Genomic DNA, 21,019 nt, shown 5'->3' on the forward strand with positions numbered 1-21,019 from the left:
CTAAAACCAGGAAATATGGGGTCTTACAAAACATAAACACAAAGAAATGGAAACATTGTGAGCTAAAATGAAATCAGGATTTCAATGTTTTTTTTTAGCTGTTGGTGTTTGAAAAGACAAATTAGACTAGAGAAGAGGGAAAAAACTAAAGGAAACACTACAAATGACACTTGACAGAAAAGAAAGATAAATGCACTACTGTTCAAAAGTTTGTCACTTAGAAATGTCCTTGTTTCCGAAAGAAAAGAAAATTATTTATCCATTAAAATAATAACAAATTGATCAGAAATACTGTGTCGAAACTTTTAATTATGTAAATGACTATTGTATCAGGTTTTTAATAAAATATCTACATAGGCGTAGAGAGGGCTATTATCAGCAACCATCACTCTTTGTGTTCCAATGGCATGTTGTGTTTGCTAATCCAAGTTAATCATTTTAAAAGGCTAATTGATCATTAGAAAACCCTGTTGCAATTAGCACAGCTGAAAATTGTTGTGCTCATTAAAGGGATAGTTCCTCCGAAAATCATATTTCGTTGACTGTCCCCTTAACCGCAGTAGGTCCTTCAGGCACATAGAGTCATTTTTAAAAATAATCCATTATTCAGCTCTGTCTCCATCAGTAATTAGCATTATTAGCATTGTACATACGCTGGGACGGTTTGCAGCCGAGTGTGAAGCGGTGGGGATGAAAATCAGTACCTCCAAATCCGAGGCCATGGTCCTCAGTCGGAAAAGGGTGGCTTGCCCACTTCAGGTTGGTGGAGAGTGCCTGCCTCAAGTGGAGGAGTTTAAGTATCTAGGGGTCTTGTTCACGAGTGAGGGAAGGATGGAACGGGAGATTGACAGATGGATCGGTGCAGCTTCTGCAGTAATGCAGTCGATGTATCGGTCTGTCGTGGTGAAGAAAGAGCTGAGCCGCAAGGCGAAGCTCTCGATTTACCAGTCAATATACGTTCCTACTCTCACCTATGGTCATGAGCTTTGGGTCATGACCGAAAGGACAAGATCCCGGATACAGGCGGCCGAAATGAGCTTTCTCCGCAGGGTGGCCGGGCGATCCCTTAGAGATAGGGTGAGAAGCTCGGTCACCCGGGAGGAGCTCAGAGTCGAGCCGCTGCTCCTCCACATCGAGAGGGGTCAGCTGAGGTGGCTTGGGCATCTTTTTCGGATGCCTCCGGAACGCCTTCCTGGGAAGGTGTTCCGGTCCCGTCCCACCGGGAGGAGACCCCGGGGAAGACCTAGGACACGCTGGAGGGACTATGTCTCCCGGCTGGCCTGGGAACGCCTCGGTGTCCCCCCGGAAGAGCTGGAGGAAGTGTCTGGGGAGAGGGAAGTCTGGGCATCCCTGCTTAGACTGCTGCCCCCGCGACCCGGCCCCGGATAAGCGGAAGAAGATGGTATGGTATGGTATAGCATTGTACAAATGAATGGAACCCATGAATGGAACCCATACATACCTCTATCACAAAGCTGCATTGCAAGCGGAAAACTACTCTAAAACACACCAAACTATGACAGGTGGTGTTGTTTACCTCAAAAAACATGATGATGTTGAATTCCTCAAAATCACATTTAAATATTTGCGGTACAATTCTCATTTCAAATAAACTTCCTGTGTTTACCGGTCAGTTTTGTCCACAATTGTATCAATCCATGTGTTTGTTCCGGAGGAGAGTGTATGCAAATTAAGAAAAAGTTAGTATTCCCTAGCTAGAAAGCAAGTCACCTATTTTCTCTTTGATATTCACCACAGACAGTCAAACTTTATTTGTTTGAGAGGAAAGGAAAAGGAATAATTTTTCAAGCAAAAAAATGGAAAGAATATTTCAATAATGGCTTGTTGAGGTTAAAGTTCACCCTCACCTTGATGACATCAGTGCCAAATAACAGAAGCTGTTTATGGTGGCTATAGGAAATAGTTAACCAGTTTGAATTCAGCCAATTCTGTCAGCTGCATGCTACAGCGTCAGATTGCTGAATGTAATTTGAAGTGTTTTGGAGTAGTTTTCCGCTTGCAATTCAGCTTTGCGATAGCGGTAAGAAATGTTTCCATTCATGAATTTGGACAATGCTAAAAATGCTAATTACAGACTGGGACATACCTGAATAATGGATTGTTTGGACTCTATGGGCCTTCTGGAAGATCTTTTGGTTAGTAAACCTTCAGAAAAATATGAGATTTGGATGAACTATCCCTTTAAAGAAGTAATAAAACTGGGCATCTTTAGACTAGTTCAGTATCTGGAGCATCAGCAATTGTGGGTTTGATTACAGGCTGAAAATGGCCAGAGAAAATTATTCTGAAACTCATCTGTCTATTCTTGTTCTGAGAAATGAAGTCTATTTAATGTAAGAAATGACCAAGAAGCGGAAGATCCCGTTCAACACTGTGTGCTACTCCCTTCACAGAACAGCTCAAACTGCCTCTAACCAGATAAGAGGTTTGGGAGGCCCTGGTGCACAACTGAGCAAGAGGACAAATACAATACTAGTTTGAGAAACAGACACCTCACATGTCCTCAACTGGCAGCTTAATTAAATATGTGGAATCTGAGCATTAACAATTACAATGTGAATGTATGTTTCATTGGAAGTGGATGTGCCTAGATAATGAGAACAATAGAAACCTCTCTGTTTAGATTATCTCTCTGTAGGTTGTGCTCTGATAACCACAGGAGTGTTTTACATTGACCATTTGGCATGGGGGTTACTGTCTTGGAAACCTGATCTTTGCTAGGTAGACACACCTTTCAATGTATATATCAGCTTGTAACCAACATTATAGTGAGAAGAGATTGAGTGACATGAGATTGAGGTTGTGTAAGGAAGACCAGGTCCATAACCTCATGAACAAGACTTTCTAATGCTGCAATAAATAATAGAATTTCTCTCTCCCTTGTCAAACAGGTATTCAATAATTATTACAACCACTATACAAATTGGACGATTTCTAACAAATACCCACAAAACACCAGTCTCAGCATAAACCAATGAAGAGGCAACACTGGGATGTTGGCCTTCTTGGCAGAGTTGCAAAGAAAAATCCATATCTCGGACCAATAAAAAGAAAAGATTAAGATGGGCAAAAGAACACAGACACTGGACAGAGGAAGATTAGAAAAAAGTGTTATGGACAGACAAATCTTAGTTTGAGGTGTTCGGATCACAAATGAAAAAATGCTGTAGGAGTGCTTGACGCCATCTGTTAAGCATGGAGGAGGCAATGTGATGGTCTGGGGGTGATTTGGTGGTGCTAAAGTGGGAGATTTATCCAGGATAAAAAGCATCTTGAAGAAGGAAAGCTATCACTCCATTTTGCAATGCCCTGCCATACCCTGCGGACAGCGCTTGTTTGTAGCCAATTTCTTCCAGGAGAATGACCCAAAGCACAGCTCCAAACTATGCAAGAACTATTTAGGGAAGAAGCAGTCAGTTGGTATTCCTTCTATAATGGAGTGGGAAGTACATGTATCTCAACCCTATTGAGCTGTTATGGGAGTAGCTTGACTGTGCGATACGTAAGAAGTGCCCATCAAGCCCACTCAACTTGTGGGAGATGCTTCAGGAAGCATGGGGTGAAATCTCTTCAGATCTCAACAAATTGACAACTAAAATACCAAAAGTCTGCAAGGCTGTAATTGCTACAATTGGAGGATTCTTTGACGAAAGCAAAGATGAAAGGACACCATTATTATTTCAATTAAAAATAATTATGTCAATTAATATATTTTTTATTGATTTGGCTATATTTCCTATTCATACCCATTTCATTTATGTTTTCATGGAATTCAAGACATTTCTAAGTAACTCCAAAATTTTGACTGGTGGTGTATGCTGTATTTTAAATATTTAATTAATAAAAGTTATCTGGCTTACTCCCTGAGACATTGTCAACAGGCAATTGGAATTGCCCCCAACAATGTGCTGCTCTTAATTTAACCGTTTGTCTTTGCTTTATTATTTACAGTCTGAACAAGTCTATGCAATACTGTGATATACAGACTAATTGTGGCAAATATGAATTCCATTTTCAGGACATTGTTTTAACACAGAACTTCAGACCAATGTGCTTTTTAATCTGCGCTTACTTGGTGGCCAAACCTAGGAACTTCTTAGTGTTGATGAGTAAACAGAAAAACTATCTCACTCAAAACACATGCATTACACACACACAAAGGGACATATACACACAAACACACATAAACCAAGTTCGTTATGATACGGTAATTGAATATATCTTTTTTATGTATTTTCTTGACATTTATTGTCAAGTGAAATTATGTTTAATTTATGTTTATTTATAGACTTGGTTTATTCTTTTTCTTTTGTTTAAGCTTGAGTTTTAGTATTAAAAACCGAAATTAGCCTGTGGTGGGAGACTAGGAGTAATTCGTTTTCTATGTCTGTAGTTGTTTTTGGGACATCTCTAACCACTGGGGGGAGTAACTCAGAAGGTGATTTGATCATGGATTTGGTCATAGATATGGTTAGATTTAAAGGGGTAGCATGTCAAATTTATTCTCCTTGTGCAAGTGACATGAATTGTAGCAATAACATTTTGTATTCAACCAACTCTCCCCAATCTAGCAAGGTCAAGTTTGTGTTATTATGGACATTTGGTGGATGTGGTTTCTCTATAAATGGAAATTGACCAAACTGAGTATCCACCAAACATCCATTATTAAACAAATTTGACCTCAACCTTGCATCACTTCCACTTTTCACCAGCTTTGGTGTCAAAAAATAATAATAAACCAGTATTTTAGCAACAAGAAAATGACCAGAATTAAAAATAAAAATGTCTGTCTTATTAGGCTGGCCCAAGGTTCACCACACACAAAACCATCAAGGACATCACATCAGTGATATAACATTTGGGGCTGAATACTAGGGTCTTACTGGAGAAATCATAAAACAATATATAACTTCGCATAACAAATAGCATATTTGCATGTCAGAAACTTTGTATTTTCTACAACCGTATCTGCATGTTTGTGATTATTTTGACTAAGGACATTGACATTCTGAGATCAATGATAACTACCACACTGTCTTAATTAATTGCAACCAATGAATATACTGAGACAGATTGTACAGTATGAGGAGAAATAGTGGAGACAGATTGTACAGTATGAGGAGAAATAGTGGAGACAGATAGTACAGTATGAGGAGAAATAGTGGAGACAGATTGTACAGTATGAGGAGAAATAGTGGAGACAGATTTTACAGTATGAGGAGAAATAGTGGAGACAGATTGTACAGTATGAGGAGAAACAGTGGAGACAGATTGTACAGTATGAGGAGAAATAGTGGAGACAGATTGTGCAGTATGAGGAGAAATAGTGGAGACAGATTGTCCAGTATGAGGTCTAAATTATAGTCCCGTGGCACTGAATCATTTCAAACTGTTTTCAGACATGAAATGATAGGCTGCTGCTCTTTGTTAACAATGACAACAACAACAATCCTCTGTTTTATATTTCTATGCATGCTGCACATTGCTCCCTCCACAGCATTTAAAAATGAAATAAGCCAGTGATCTTCTGTTACTAAATAACGTTCTCTAGTGTTGTAAACCATTGAAGAACAGAATAATATACTATGCTAACTGTGGCAAATGTGTAATCTCTCCACGAGTGTACTTTCCTCTGTTGCACTGGGGTAGGTCAATCCTGTTCAATCTCCTTATTACTTATTTACTTTATATATTCCCCAGTTGTACGTACATTTTTATAATGTCTTTCATTGGTAGCATATGACCAGGATGTATCTTCTTGTAGCTGATTTATTGCCTGTTTGGACAGTTTGGTGCCATTGATTGAATTGTGAGGCTTAAGCCTGCCTGTTACAGTACACCCCACTTGTGTCTACTATGAGAGAGGACCAGTATTGTGACAAGGTCCGTAAAACTATATCCTACTTAACAATAACATGTAATGGCAAGATTTTCTGATCAGTCTTGCTAATGAGCAAACTAGATGAATAATCATGACTACTCACCTTAACTTCTAGTACATAGACAACATATCAAATGTTGAAACAGAGAAATGTTACTGTTTCTGGAAAATACATGACCATCTTTGCGTATCTTTGCATTCTGTTTTTATTTCCATTTCACACAGCATCCAAACTTTTTGGAAACAGGGTTGTAAAGTAAATATCAAAATATAGATTCAGTACAAAAAACAAGAACATCTGACTTTTAGAGAAAGCTGCGAGTCCAGTCTTGATGATGTCTCAGTAGAAAATGTCTCAAATATGTATGGGCCACAATGAAAACTTGTTAACTGCTGGTATATAATATACATTTCCCAATTGTATCCCATTTTCTACCCCCATGTTTGTTGTTTCCAATTTGTGATTATGGCCTTGCCTAATCGCAACAACTCATGCCAAACTTTTCTGCACCCACACTGCTCACTCAACTAGCAAGTTGTTCTGAACCAACGTGGTGGCCATACAGCACTCCTCCAGCTAATGACCATTTAACCCGACCGACCATAAGGAGTCACTGGAGTTCAACATGGCAAGGCAACCTAGGCTGATACAAACAGTAACTCCCTGTGCTGACCCAATTTAAACTGTTGTTTTTAGGCAAAATTCGTTCACCAAAACCGAGATAAGAACCTGGGATACAACGATGGAGAGGCACTGATTAATAACATTCTCAGCCCGTTGTTACTGTAAACGTGTAGCACTTATTATCAGTGTGAATATATGCATGTCTTTTCCTGTTTGTTTAGGATAAACCAGACAAGATTATCAGATTTATCTCGAATGAGAGAAATTTGGAATGTAACGTTAGATAACATTTTCTGAAGGCTGGCTACTCATAGTCTTGTGGGCTTGATGGATTTACAAATGGACCAGTGCTTCTTAACTCTTTGAAAGTCATTTGTTGGTTATCCTGTGGTGCAGCTATTGATTCTCATTGTGGGAGCTTGCCGCTGTCTCACCGTGTCCTTTTTCAGAACTTGTTTCTATAATTGTTTTCTTGGTGCTGTTCAGATGACATGTCAAGTCCATTTTCTTTGCCTTTTGGCATTACAACACATTTGCTCTAAATAATCCCATACAGGTCTTCATTTTTTTCAAACCAACCATTGCAGGTTTTGTATTCACTGCTGTAATTGTTCACACCTATGTTTCATTATTTTATTGTGTACTAAATAGTTATTCAAATTTTCCTTTAGTTTCCAATTCTTGGTTAACTGTAATTACCTTGACACAAACACATACATAGACTTGTTAGTTTACTCATTGGAGCACTGTAATGTCATCCTGAAACAATCCTGGAGTGACTGTTAAACCCACTATTCAGCCCCGTAGCCATTTCCCCCTGTCCTGCTCCCTACACAGGGCTTCCTCTGATCCATTCATATTTCAGCACTGATTACAAGGATGGTTGCCTTGGCAATGGAGTCTGGAGATACTTCTAGTGATGCTGAGAGACAAAAGGAGAACATTGTGTCATCATCTCATAAATGTTTTACTGGTAACCTTGACGTAAGTAGACAGTACTTCATCCAGAACATTAAATAAACCTACATAATGTTATCTCAATATCACATCTTATTCAAGCCTGGACAACAATCATGTGTAGTAATTGACAACATTCATCTGTATGGTCCTCAAATGGTAAGTCACATTTCTTCTCGCTCACTTGTGACAACACTGCATTTGACCTACGCCAATCATTATAGGCAGTGCATTTGCCCATTCTACATTAAGCACAACAATGAGCTAATGTTATGGAGATTGCGTCAGTGAGGGAATAAGCCAACCATGGACTCTGTGTGACACATAACGTTGTTCTTAAACCATTTGAGAAAATCGTTTTTTTCGGAACTGCCTTGGTCTTCATTTTGTTGAATATTTGCCGTTGTCTGCCAAAGATAGAACACCTTTTGAGATATTTCTCTATTTGTGGTGTCAGGCTGCAAGGCTCAATGTGTTAATATTTCATCTGAGTTCCACTTCTACAGTGTGCTGGAAGAACCATTGAATTATGTAGTGCAAAGAGGATGGGAAAATTCCTTTTCATTCATCAGATTTTGGAGCATATGTGTTTACAGTATATGATGTTGTTTATGGATATGTTGCTGTGACCCAGGTCTCTCTAAATACTGACTTGGGGTGAGATGAGGGGTGGTCTTTTTGACAACCATAATCTCCCACAACAAACATTGCTTTTTCACAAAAACACACTATATGTGGCTCTCACAATAACACAGTACACAATTTGACAAGTGTCATTTATTAGTATTTTTAAACATAAATGTTAAAACTGAAATTAGCAGCATAAAGATTTTTGGTCCATGTGATAGGCAGACCATTGACAGGTCACTGCAATGATTATATTTTGTACCAGTCAGATAGTTAGTAAGAGCAGAATTACAGTAGATGCAGTATATGTATATGTTGGTTTTTATTTAAAGGCAAATGGGTAATGGCTATGTAACAGTGAAGTACTAAGTAAAGTATTATGTGAGATCATTGATGCATTGTTATGGATATTTCAAGCTTCTTTTTTGCCTGTTCTGAAGTCTATACAGCAGAACTGCACATAATTATGTGATGAATACCAATCCCAGTCTATAAGTTGTCAAATCTAGCATTATCATTGTAATGATCCCTCTATTTATAACGACAGATATTTCTCTAGAATATATTGACATGCATCCTCTCTACAGAACACCTCAGACTGACTTTGTTTCTGAGCTGTTTGCAGGGGCAGACTGGAAATTATAGATCTTAACCAGCAGTTTACCGACCAAACGCTTTAGGACATCAGTGCGCATTTCTGTGGTCTCCAGTACCTCGACATGGCTGGCCGTCTCATGGCAGTCATAGTCTGAAACCACCTTGTTGGTGATAAGAGACAGGCCAAAGACGCGCAGGCCACAGTGATGGGCCACAATCACCTCAGGGACAGTACTCATCCCTACCGAGACACACAAAGGGGGAAGAGAGATCACTAGCATTCTAGATCACTAGAGTTCTGTACCATAACTGTGCATATTGGTAAAACACATGAAACCTTACTAACCCACAGCATCTGCGCCTAGTAGCTTGAGAGCCCTGCACTCTGCGATGGTCTCAAAGTTGGGGCCTCCCACCATGCAGTACACGCCTTGCTGGATTAAGGAGGAACACTCCTGCTCTTCAGCAATCTCTTGGGCCAGTCTTGAAAGATCTTTGTCGTACGCATTTGACATGCAGGGAAAACGAGCTCCCAACCTGAAGACATAAAGTCCTGTGTTATATCACAGCATGTCAGCAATGTCAGGTAGAAGATTCCGTAGAATCCTTGGAGTCCAGGAGTGTACATCACATACCCTGTAAACAAATAAAATGCCAGTAATCAGGCCTCTCGGTATAGGGAAATGGAGGAGGATACCTCAGGAGTCTTTTACCTCAGACAATGGAAACATGCAATATATCTTCTAAAGGCCAAGATATTCTGAACAGAAATGTACCTCTCATCGTTGTGACCACACAGAGGATTCAGCCCAGCAAAGCCTGGAATGTTGATGTGATCCTTGATTAGCATGATATCGCCCACTTTAAAGTTGTCATTTAGTCCCCCGGCAGCATTAGTCACAATTAAGGTCTCCACGCCCAGCCGGGAGAACACTCGTACTGGGTATGTCACCTATGGAGAAACAGGAACTTTTATTTACAGATAAAACATTTACAGTCATAAAGCCCACTCTGGGTCAGGGTGCAGGAAAGTTACATGTTATGAGTGTCCCAAGGTCAATGAGGAAAATTGAACACACTCTCAAAGGTTAACCAAGCTATCTGCTATACATCTTTAACAGAAGTCAAAAGTTAACTAAAACACTATGCTATTCTAACATTATGGAACACACACTAGTAATGTATAATTGAGGAACTCGTTCCTCATTTGAAAGAATATAGTAGTTAGTTCCATTTGAAAATAAATATCTCTCCATAACAAGTGTCAGGTTCACCATGGGATATACAACACTGGAAAACACTTCCACAACATTCATTAAATATTAAACCAATGAAATGAGAATATGGCTCTGGTGGGTGGAGTGCTCACTGTGGCAAGGTTGTAACCCTCGTAGAAGTGGAATCGGCCCTGCATGCAGACACACTGCTTACCCTGCAGCTCCCCGAAGACCAGCTGACCGGCATGTCCTTGTACTGCAGTGGCATTACAAGAAAGACAGGAGAAAGACAATTTATAGAATTGCTGAATGTAAATATTTCAGTCAGGTCCCAAGGACAGGCAGTAACCATTGTGCCACAGTCTGGTTCTGGGTCACAGTGAAGGATTGCTGTTCTTAAATACATGTGAAAAAGTATTATCCAACATTGAATGGTTGAATGCACTCTTCAATACTGATTGTTCTGCTGAGCTTTGGTCAAGTGATTAATAAGCATGAAAGTGTGCAATGTATATTGGCTGATCTAATAATGCAGTTAGAAACTGAAGACAACATCATGCTGTTTCATTTGAGGTGGTACTGTAGGACAGGAATGGTGTCTTACCTGTGCTTTGCGGGAAATTGGGGATTTCCTTGTAGGGAAATACTACCCTGTTCTCCAGCATGTCAGCAAGACCACCCAGCCCAGTCCCACAGATGATGGCTACTTTAGGCCTTTGCACAGTTTCTTTGCGTAACCAATCAGCTGTCTTCTCGTAATCCTCATATTTGTAGCTGATGGAAAAAATACATACTATAGTAAGTGAATGCTATTTAGTAATGATGTAACATCTGAACTTGTGTGATGTAACATCTGAACTTAAGCAAAGATAGCAATTGTTTGTTAATGATGCTAAACCTGTTAATTACATAAGGGTTAGTAATTCTTAATTCTGGTAGAGGCAGAATCACAAGGCATCATTTTATGATGCAGGGCAAGTAGCTTAGGCTAATGAGACATGATATTTATGATGATGTGGCAAATACTATGTAAGTCAGTCCTTGCTTTCTATCCATACTGGCTTTTGTAGACTAACTGAGACAATTAACAAATACAGTAGGTTAGTACAGGTTGTCATCACAGTATTAATGAGCACTTTGGCTAATTGGGTAATAGCAACACTTTAGCCTCTTTGGCCTAGTCTGTTTGTGTGTGTGAGGTGTGTGTGTGAGGAAGAGACAAAGCAAGAGAGCTAATCTAATTTAATTAAATTGTGAATTAAACAAAAAGTAATTAACTTCCACACATTCAAACACTGCCAGCACATCGAGTGGCATTGGCATTGAAGTCACATCATGTTTTTTTGGAAAACATGTCAGGTTAACATGGTAAAGGATTTTTAGTCCTCACTGCCAAAAATTATTCCTCAAAAATATGTTTAAAAAATTTGAAATTAGGATAAAATGCCTGAACTAAACAAAGATTTTTCAAGTGGGGTGGGGGAATAAAATGACAGAAGAATCTGAAAAAAAGAATTTAGACACAATAACAAATCTCAACAATCCTGATATTTTTGTTTTGAGAAATTGTGGATTATTGTCTTGTTCTAAAAATCTAATAGACTCTGTGCACCAGCGTAGTGAGGAACTTCCGCTTTTGTCTAGAAGACTGCATTGCAGTTTCCAGTTTACTTACTAATACTCATTCGCATTAGTAAACACCTAAACTCACAACAAGATGAGTGATGCTGTTGTACGGAAAAAAAGAAATATAATGTACGTGACTCATTTAAGTTTCAAGGTACAAGTGGGGCATCATTTTAATCAGGAGAATGTCCTCTTTTTAATAAAATATGGCCATTCAATGAATTCAAATGCGATTTTTTTATATACTTCCACGTAACGCAGGTTTAAGCGCAATTAATATCGTATAAGACCGCTTGTGCACAGAGCCTGTAGCATCTGAATTACTGAGTTTTCTGTCTTGTTAAAAGCAAAATTGCCTCATCCCAAAGAAAGGAATAGTCGATGTGTCGAAATGTCCACAAAACCTAGCGGCAAAACATGTTTTCGCATCTAGATTCACTTCAGTTAAGGTCACTGTTTTGATTTGTCATACCATGGTGCTCAGTGTTTTGACAACTGTGTATAACTCATAAAGACAAGGCGACATTTGTCAAAATATTTGCATCAATGCACTCTAAATAAATGTTCTGGGCTGAATATAGGCAAAGACATTGATAAACCTCACCTTGTCATACAGATATTTAACAAAATGCCAAGGTGGTGTAAGCCCACATGCAATACCATGCATAGACCTTTCCAGGGGCAAGTACCAAAACTGAAAAAAGGTTGTCTCCAGAACGAATGTTGTCGGCTCACATGGCTGGAGGACACATGCCTGTCGAATTGAGTGACACATGTGGAAGGAAAAAAGGGGACTATGGAGCAGAAGGGGCATTTACAGGTTGAGGCCTTCCTGTCTACATGCCTGCCTACACAAGTACTAAGACCTTATTTGAAATGGATCGGAAAATCCCTTATGGGAGAAATTAATAGTGAAATAATGCCCACTAGGTTTTATGGGGCTTTTAGTCATTTGGCAGATGTTTTTGTTCCTTTAAACCTTCATTCCTTGTTTTTAAGGAAGCAATTTGTATAACCCATTAATGGTCTGCTTGATTGTATGAATCAAGCCATACAATGTGGAACTGCCAAGGAGTTCCTTGATCTTATTTATGAAATTTTGAACTAATACATCACCTGAACAAAAGCAAACAGTGCATCCTCCTCAAGGTTCCATATGGGGCCATACAACGTCAACTCTCGTGTTTGATAAAGTTAACAGTAAATCTCCATAAACTTTCATAGCAGGCAGGACATGTCATATGGATTTTATATCCTTAATAATCTGAAGCTGTTTTGAAGCTGTGTTAAAGCTGGTAAAAAGAAAATACTTCTATTGCTCATTCTAGTATGATGGGTGGCCTGTTACAGCCTAGGTGCAGAGAACAAAAGGATGCAACCTGATTGGTTAATTCCATGGAAGCCCACTATTTCAAGCACGGAGCTCTCCGTGGTGCTGCTAGCCTCGGCTAGCCTCTGATAGCCTCTGCATGGTGCTGCTAGCCTCTGCTAGCCTCTGCTAGACTCTGCGGGATAAGCACTTTCTATTCAGAATGAACACTTTCTACTCCTTCTAAACTAAGTGCTCAGTGAATACGCCCCATGGTCATCCATTTTGCATTTATTGGCAGACACAACACCGACTCCCTTTCTTTCAAATGAGCTGGCAAAAACAAGGACTGCTTTTAATGTTTTAATGCATTTAGCAGGGTTTGCATTAAAAAGAAGCAAACTAATCAGGTGAATATAATGAATGATTGCAAGTCCTCACTGCAAAGAAATCTTCCTCAAAAATAAAGAAAAAAATAATAAAAATGCTTGGATTAATATAAAAAAAGACTTAAAGAAAAAATTATTGTCACATTCTATGTATGAAGTTGTGCCAGAATTTTACTTGTTTTCAGAATCTTGTGTCTTATTACAAGCAAAATCTTTGTACCACATTGTCCGAATTTCTTTGCTTGAATAAAGTGTTATTTAATTTTTTTTGCAGTGCTGTCATTTAAAAGGCTTACACAGCTTTTTAAAAGTGACATGCTGTTAAATGCTATAGCTTAGAGAATAAGTCACATTTATGACTTATAATATACTGAGTGTATATAATTGATAGACACTGCTTTATAATCAAATCTAAACATTCAACTAAACTAATCGTTTTTGGGATACAGTTTGTGAACAATAGAGCAACAATTGAACATATCACATTCACAACAGTCAAACAGTTCAAATCCACCAAGAGTCATTCACAGACTCATTTTCAAATATAGAATTGTCAATACTAGTTGGTTCCGATTATGAGAACAGAGTGATAAGGATATAACCATAAATGGATATAATGTATATAAGATAGATCGACCTGAGAGGTGTGGTTGTAGTAATATATATATATATATATATATATATATATATATATATATATATATATATATATATATATATATATATATACATATATATATATATATACATATATATATATAAAATGTAGGTATCATGTAAATGTGTTACTCTCCAAGTCAGTTAGTAAACAATTTGCATTATTGACTATTGACCTGGAGTTTTCTAAATCTCTTTATCTTGCTGTGGTGGGTTGTTACAGGCCTCCCTCACCATCCACTGATGCTCTCCCATCTTTAATTCGTCTTATATATTCTATCAATTATATGGAAATTGTCCTAATTGGTGATTTTAATTGGAAGGGTTTACAGCCAGTGTCTGATGATTTTAAAGCACACTGTGCTAGTCCTACTAGACCCATACCATACCATCTTCTTCCGCTTATCCGGGGCCGGTTCGCGGGGGCAGCAGTCTAAGCAGGGATGCCCAGACTTCCCTCTCCCCAGACACTTCCTCTAGCTCTTCCGGGGGGACACCGAGGCGTTCCCAGGCCAGCCGGGAGACATAGTCCCTCCAGCGTGTCCTAGGTCTTCCCCGGGGTCTCCTCCCGGTGGGACGGGACCGGAACACCTTCCCAGGAAGGCGTTCCGGAGGCATCCGAAAAAGATGCCCAAGCCACCTCAGCTGACCCCTCTCTATGTGGAGGAGCAGCGGCTCTACTCTGAGCTCCTCCCGGGTGACCGAGCTTCTCACCCTATCTCTAAGGGATCGCCCGGCCACCCTGCGGAGAAAGCTCATTTCGGCCGCCTGTATCCGGGATCTTGTCCTTTCAGTCATGACCCAAAGCTCATGACCATAGGTGAGAGTAGGAACGTAGATTGACTGGTAAATCGAGAGCTTCGCCTTGCGGCTCAGCTCTTTCTTCACCACGACAGACCGATACATCGACTGCATTACTGCAGAAGCTGCACCGATCCGTCTGTCAATCTCCCGTTCCATCCTTCCCTCACTCGTGAACAAGACCCCTAGATACTTAAACTCCTCCACTTGAGGCAGGCACTCTCCACCAACCTGAAGTGAGCAAGCCACCCTTTTCCGACCGAGGACCATGGCCTCGGATTTGGAGGTACTGATTTTCATCCCCACCGCTTCACACTCGGCTGCAAACCGTCCCAGCGCATGCTGAAGGTCCTGGTTAGAAGGGGCCAACACGACAACATCAACTGCAAAGAGCAGAGACGAAATTGTGTGGTCCCCAAACCTGACACCCTCCGGCCCCTGGCTGCGCCTAGAAAATTCTGTCCATAAAAATTACGAACAGAACCGGTGACAAAGGGCAGCCCTGCCGGAGTCCAACATGCACTGGGAACAAGTCTGACTTACTGCCGGCAATGCGGACCAAGCTCCTGCTTCGGTTGTACAGGGACCTGACAGCCCTTAGCAAAGGACCCAGGACCCCATATTCCCCAAGCACCCTCCACAAGATGCCGCGAGGGACACAGTCGAATGCCTTCTCCAAATCCACAAAACACATGTGGATTGGTTGGGCAAACTCCCATGAACCCTCCAACACCCTGTAGAGGGTATAGAGCTGGTCCAGTGTTCCACGGCCCGGACGAAAACCACACTGTTCCTCCTGAATCCGAGGTTCTACTATCGGCCGTATTCTCCTCTCCAGAACCCTGGCATAGACTTTCCCGGGGAGGCTGAGAAGTGTGATCCCCCTATAGTTGGAACACACCCTCTGGTCCCCCTTCTTAAAAAGAGGGACCACCACCCCGGTCTGCCATCCCAGAGGCACTGTCCCCGACCGCCACGCGATGTTGGACAGGCGTGTCAACCAAGACAGCCCCACAACATCCAGAGACTTGAGGTACTCAGGGCGGATCTCATCCACCCCCGGTGCCTTGCCACCGAGGAGTTTCTTGACCACCTCAGTGACTTCAGCCCGAGTGATGGACGAGTCCACCTCTGAGCCCTCATCCTCTGCTTCCTCAATGGAAGAAGTGACAGCGGGATTGAGGAGATCCTCGAAGTACTCCTTCCACCGCCCGACGACATCCTCAGTTGAGGTCAACAGCTGCCCACCTCTACTGTAAACAGTGTTGGTAGGGCACTGTTTCCCTCTCCTGAGGCGCCGGATGGTTTGCCAGAATCTCTTCGAGGCCAGCCGATAGTCCACAGGTGTCAAACCGGTTCCACGGAGGGCCGAGTGTCTGCAGGTTTTCGCTCTCACCTTGTACCTGATTGATTAATTAGTTCACTAATTGGTTAATTTCTACCCCCACCTGGTTGTTCAGGTCTGACCTGGGAACCAATTTAAAGGAAAACCCAAAGACCTGCAGACACTCGGCCCTCCGTGGAACCGGTTTGACACCCCTGCGATAGTCCTTCTCCATGGCCTCACCGAACTCCTCCCAGGCCCGAGTTTTTGCCTCCACAACCACCTACTAGACCCAATCTAAAATATCCTGGAAAATCTTCACTATTAGATTTAACCAATGCTCCACATAAATACTACTTAGCTTCTGTCTTTGCCAATTACATCAATAACCACTGTGTCATCTGTTAAGACAGGCTAAATTAGAGAAAACAAAGCCTTGTATTATAATCAAGTGAAATTTGAAGCAGTTCATGGAACAAGGTTTTGTGGATGATTTACATCAGTTTGGGAGATTAACCTTATTCCTGGTGTAGAAAGTGCTCAAACATTTTTCTGTGATGGTTTTATGAGAATTATTAACAGACATGCCCCGCTTTTGTATAAGCACTTTGTGACCACTGCTGATGGACAATGTATATGGCTTTATAAAATTAGACTAAAGCTTTAGTAGCTAAATTGAAGTAACCCTAAAGTAAAACTGCTTATCGTTATATTGCGAAGGATGAACTGCATCGACAATGAACATACTGCCCTCGATTTCGATTTACATACCTTAGTTCACATAGCGTAGTTCACATAACGTAGTGGTTAACAATTCAACTGTCATTGTTCTCTAAAGAAACAAACCAGCCATGGAGTGATTGGAGTCATTGTTTTCATTAAATGTACTGTTTACCTATTAGCTAGCCATCTAAAGTAATGTCTTTCTAATTTAACGTGTTTAATGTAATGTAGTGATTCTGTTACACCTGTTGTTGGTTTGCTAATGTAGGGGACTAGTTTCGAGAACCGTGGAGTATTGACTAATTGGTTTGACAATGAAAGAAGTTAACAGACACCACATCTTTACACACGTATCACAAGCAACAACACCTGCTGTTTAAATATTACAGGGGTTAAAGACATATTCTGTGACATAAGAAACCGCAGATCCAATCCAGCCAGAGCAACAACATTCATCCCTTCTATTTGCGAGCAGGCAGAACTAGGTTTGCCTGGTTCATTTTCTTGTTCTATTCTGGTCCTGATCATTTAGATCCATTCTTTTTAAAGCTGGTGGCTGATTTTATTGCCCTGACATTATCTTTTTTACAGTTTATAAATAAGATCTTATCAGTTTATCAATCTGGGTTTAGAAAAGAACACAGCACAATTTCAGCAGTTCTTAAAGTAATACATTATTTTATTGACATGAAATGATGAATCATTGACTCTTGGATATACACTTAACAATAGAAACTGTCTTATTATGGTTTGAAAACAATTTATTTAATAGGTCACAATGTGTGCAGGTACAAGGTCTCACCTCTAACCCTGTGAATGTGTTAATGGGTGTGCCTCGGGGATTGGTTCTGGGACCACTTCTTTTTACATTCTATATAAATAACATAGGCCCCAAGCTAACTCTTTTTTTTCGCCCATGATACTGTGATTTATTGTTCAACACCCTCTCAAATTCGGGCCTTTTCTCAGTTACAGCTTGCTTTCAATATTGTTCAACAAAGATTTCATGAGCTCAGTCCTAAATGCTGATCAAACAAAATACATGTTGTTTTCAAACACAAAGAACAAATCTATAGATCTTCCATTACTTACTACATTACATGGTAATATAACTTAGTCTGTATCTGTATACAAATATATTGGGATTTTAATTGATGATACTCTCTGTTGCGACTTTAAGACACTCTCCTTTTAAGTAGATCTCTACATTTGGTTAAAAAAAAATAGAGGTTAATGTTGGGTTGTTATTTTCAAAATAAGTATTTTGAAGCTAAAAAGAAACTTGTACTTGCAAATTGTATGCCTGTTTTAGATTACAGGAATATCATCTACATGCTTGGTTCTTGTCAGTCCTTACATGCTCTGGAGACTGTTTAAAACGATACTTTAAGGTTCATTACAAATTATAGTGTGCCCACTCATCACTGTGTTCTGTACAATAGAGTAGGGTTGTCATTGTCAACAAGTAGGGTCTCTCATTGGTAATTTTTTATTTGGTTTGACACCAACCTACCTTTGTGACTTTATCCACAAAAAAGATTTAAGAGCTACTGTTCACAATCACAGGTTATCTATTTACTGTCAGTTCCCACTGTCTGCACAGAGATGGGTACAAAACCTTTAGAGGGTTGCTGCTCCTACAGCATGGAAAGGTCTTCAGAAGGAGTGCCTATGTAGTTGTCAGTGCTTCTAAAATTGTGCATCTTTTTTAATTGTTGCTGTACATATTTGGTTATTTATTGGTGCTGGATGGTATAGTTGCTGTATTTTGATTTCTCTATGTTTGTGTTGTGGGTTTTAAAATCGTTTTTGTTTGGCCAGACCACTTAAACTTCAATCCAACAAAAATAGTCACTCAGAAGGCATTTTGAGTTTGTTGGTTTCATTAAAAAATATATATATATATATATATATAATATGCATATACTCTACAACAATTCATACTAGGCTACTTTTAACATGAAGAGGTCTGCTCGATTGTATGAAACAGGCCATGCTATGGGGAACTGCTGAGGAATTTTTTCCTCTTGTTTGTTTAAATACAGTACATCACCTGAACTAAAGCAAACAGAGCAATGTGTCTTCCTCAGTGTTCTATATGAGGCCAAACAAGGTTAACAATAAATATTTCATAGCAGGTATTGCATGTTTTATGTGGTTTATATTCTTAATCATTTGAAGCTGTGTTGAAGATGGTTTAATAAGAAAATACTTTTATTGCTCACTAGTAAGATGGGTGAGAGCGAAAGGACGCAGACGGATTGGTTAATTCCGTGGAAACCCACCGCTTCAAGCACGGAGCTCTCCGTGGTGCTGCTAGCCTCTGCGGGATAAGCACTTTGTATTCAGAATGCAAACCTCCTACTCCCTCTTAACCAAGTGATAAGTGAATACGCACTGGGTCATCCATTTTGTATTTACTTGACACAACACCGACTCTCTTTTCTTTCAAATGAGGTGGCTAAAACAGCTCATTTGAAAAAAAGGGCTGTTTTTAATGCTTCAATGCATTTCGCAGGGTTTGCATTAAAATGAAGCATATCTCCTTACGCTATGTTAACTTACGTATGAGGATGTAAGCTAGTTAATATAAAAAATATATTTCAATAATATGAGCGTTATATGGATAATAAACCTTTACGATATGTAAGCTATATTAATAATTTGTATTGATATCAAATTGACTATATCATTTTAATAAAGTACGACGTCTTGCTATATAAGCAGGTGGAAATATTTCATAGCTTAAACCACCGACACATTATTATTTGACTGACGGATTATGATATTTGATGGTTTACTGTGTGCTTACAACCCTCATGATAGACGATTGGATTGTCATATTCGCGACTAAATTGTACATTATGTTTGGGAGGATTACCGTTTATGCTATATACACCAATATGTTATCTTACCTGCAATGTTCTGAGGATGAATCGGCCATTGCTGCTGACGAAGTACAGCTACAGTAGAAATAGTAGGTTCGTGAACTAACGTTTAGAAACAGTAATCTTCGGTCACGCCAACGACGCGATGGGAGGCATGAGTGGTGTGATGGAGGAGGAGTCTTTGGACGTTCGGTGCCTTTCAAAAGGATCTGTGTACTAATCCAATTTTCTAAGGGAATGGGCCGCTCAATGACCCGCACGGACGAACCCGAGGAATGACAGTGGGCTGGCCAGGGATAACGTAGCCTACTGTAGGAACTGAAAGACTCCTATAACCAGACAAATAATGAGTAACTTCTTACGTTAAATCTTAAGCACAAAAAGATTAGCCGATAGTAAAGCACATGAAGAGGACGTTGTGAACATTAATAACATGTTTGGATTCGTAAATAATGTCAAGATATGGGCTAAAAACCATGCCCCGAAACAAGAAATCCCATTTGTAATACTCATGTCGCCACTCAGAATAGAGAACCAATCCGTCAAAAATACAGAGTTATTAATGGATTGCGAGGAAAGTCCCAAAACCTGGAATTGGACCACGTCCGGCTTTTAAACCATTCGAGCCTGGACTGATTGCCAATTTGAAATGCAAAAAGTCAGTCATTTGAATTTAGATGGAATTGAGGGAGAACACGCCTATCTATCATCTCCCATAGTCACTATTTTATGGTCTATGCAGTGAAACTTTTGGCAGGCTACTTCAAGGTCACTCTTGGTCCCTGTCAACTTCCCCCTAGTGGATTCTGTCTGAGCCTCCAGAGGGGCTTGTCTAGTGATATTTGAGACATGACACTGCCTTGTCTGGAGAATAGAAGAACCTGACACAATCTCTTACATTTTTACAAGACTGTCTGAAAAAGTGGTGTACATGGAAACGTCAGGAGAAGGTGACCAGCATTTAGTGGAACATGGTTGAAAAAAACACTTTTTGGTCTTTAGTTTCCTACTTAGTTTCCTACTCTGAACAAATAGAGTTTTGTTTTTTACTGTTCTAAGTGAAATATCATGTGACTGAGGTAAGGCAGAGGGCACATTTAGCTCTTAAACTTGGTTAATAATCATGTTAAACAAGATGAGCCTACAATAACTTCCAAACAGTCACAACTCAAGAAACATACTTATCTGAGCAAGCAGAGTTAGGCATATTTGTAAAATGATCACAAACTATGACTTGTTGGGATTAAAAGGAAAGCAAATTCCACCTGTCATCCTTAATCTATGTCCACATTCTCTGTGAGACAGCCCAAAACCCCACAGTGGACTTCCCCCCTCTCTTGTAATCCCTCCTGCAAACACTGGGCCACCTCTAACATA

At 39.9% G+C, this 21,019-nt stretch overlaps 1 protein-coding gene across 1 annotated transcript; it reads right to left on the reverse strand.

Annotated features, from left to right (window-relative positions):
- Window positions 1-8,246: 8,246 nt before the first annotated feature.
- Window positions 8,247-20,225, reverse strand: pnp6 (purine nucleoside phosphorylase 6). Its single transcript, XM_010892682.5, has 6 exons — window positions 19,670-20,225; window positions 10,530-10,699; window positions 10,078-10,181; window positions 9,485-9,660; window positions 9,055-9,245; window positions 8,247-8,949 (listed from the first exon to the last, which is right to left on the reverse strand). The coding sequence occupies exons 1-6, from the start codon at window positions 19,696-19,698 to the stop codon at window positions 8,705-8,707; spliced, it is 915 nt and encodes a 304-aa protein (XP_010890984.3). The 5' UTR covers window positions 19,699-20,225; the 3' UTR covers window positions 8,247-8,704.
- Between the last annotated feature and the right edge of the window lie 794 nt (window positions 20,226-21,019).

The sequence above is a fragment of the Esox lucius genome, chromosome 19, assembly GCF_011004845.1.
Source record: "Esox lucius isolate fEsoLuc1 chromosome 19, fEsoLuc1.pri, whole genome shotgun sequence".
Taxonomy (NCBI): Eukaryota; Metazoa; Chordata; class Actinopteri; order Esociformes; family Esocidae; genus Esox; species Esox lucius.

Coding starts and splice junctions, on each gene's coding strand:
- pnp6 (XM_010892682.5), bottom strand. CDS start 19,698: ATGGCCGATTCATCCTCAGAACATTGCAG. Junction 10,182..10,529: donor CAATTTCCCGCAAAGCACAG/GTAAGACACCAT, acceptor ATGCCACTGCAG/TACAAGGACATGCCGGTCAG. Junction 8,950..9,054: donor ACTAGGCGCAGATGCTGTGG/GTTAGTAAGGTT, acceptor GTGTCTCGGTAG/GGATGAGTACTGTCCCTGAG.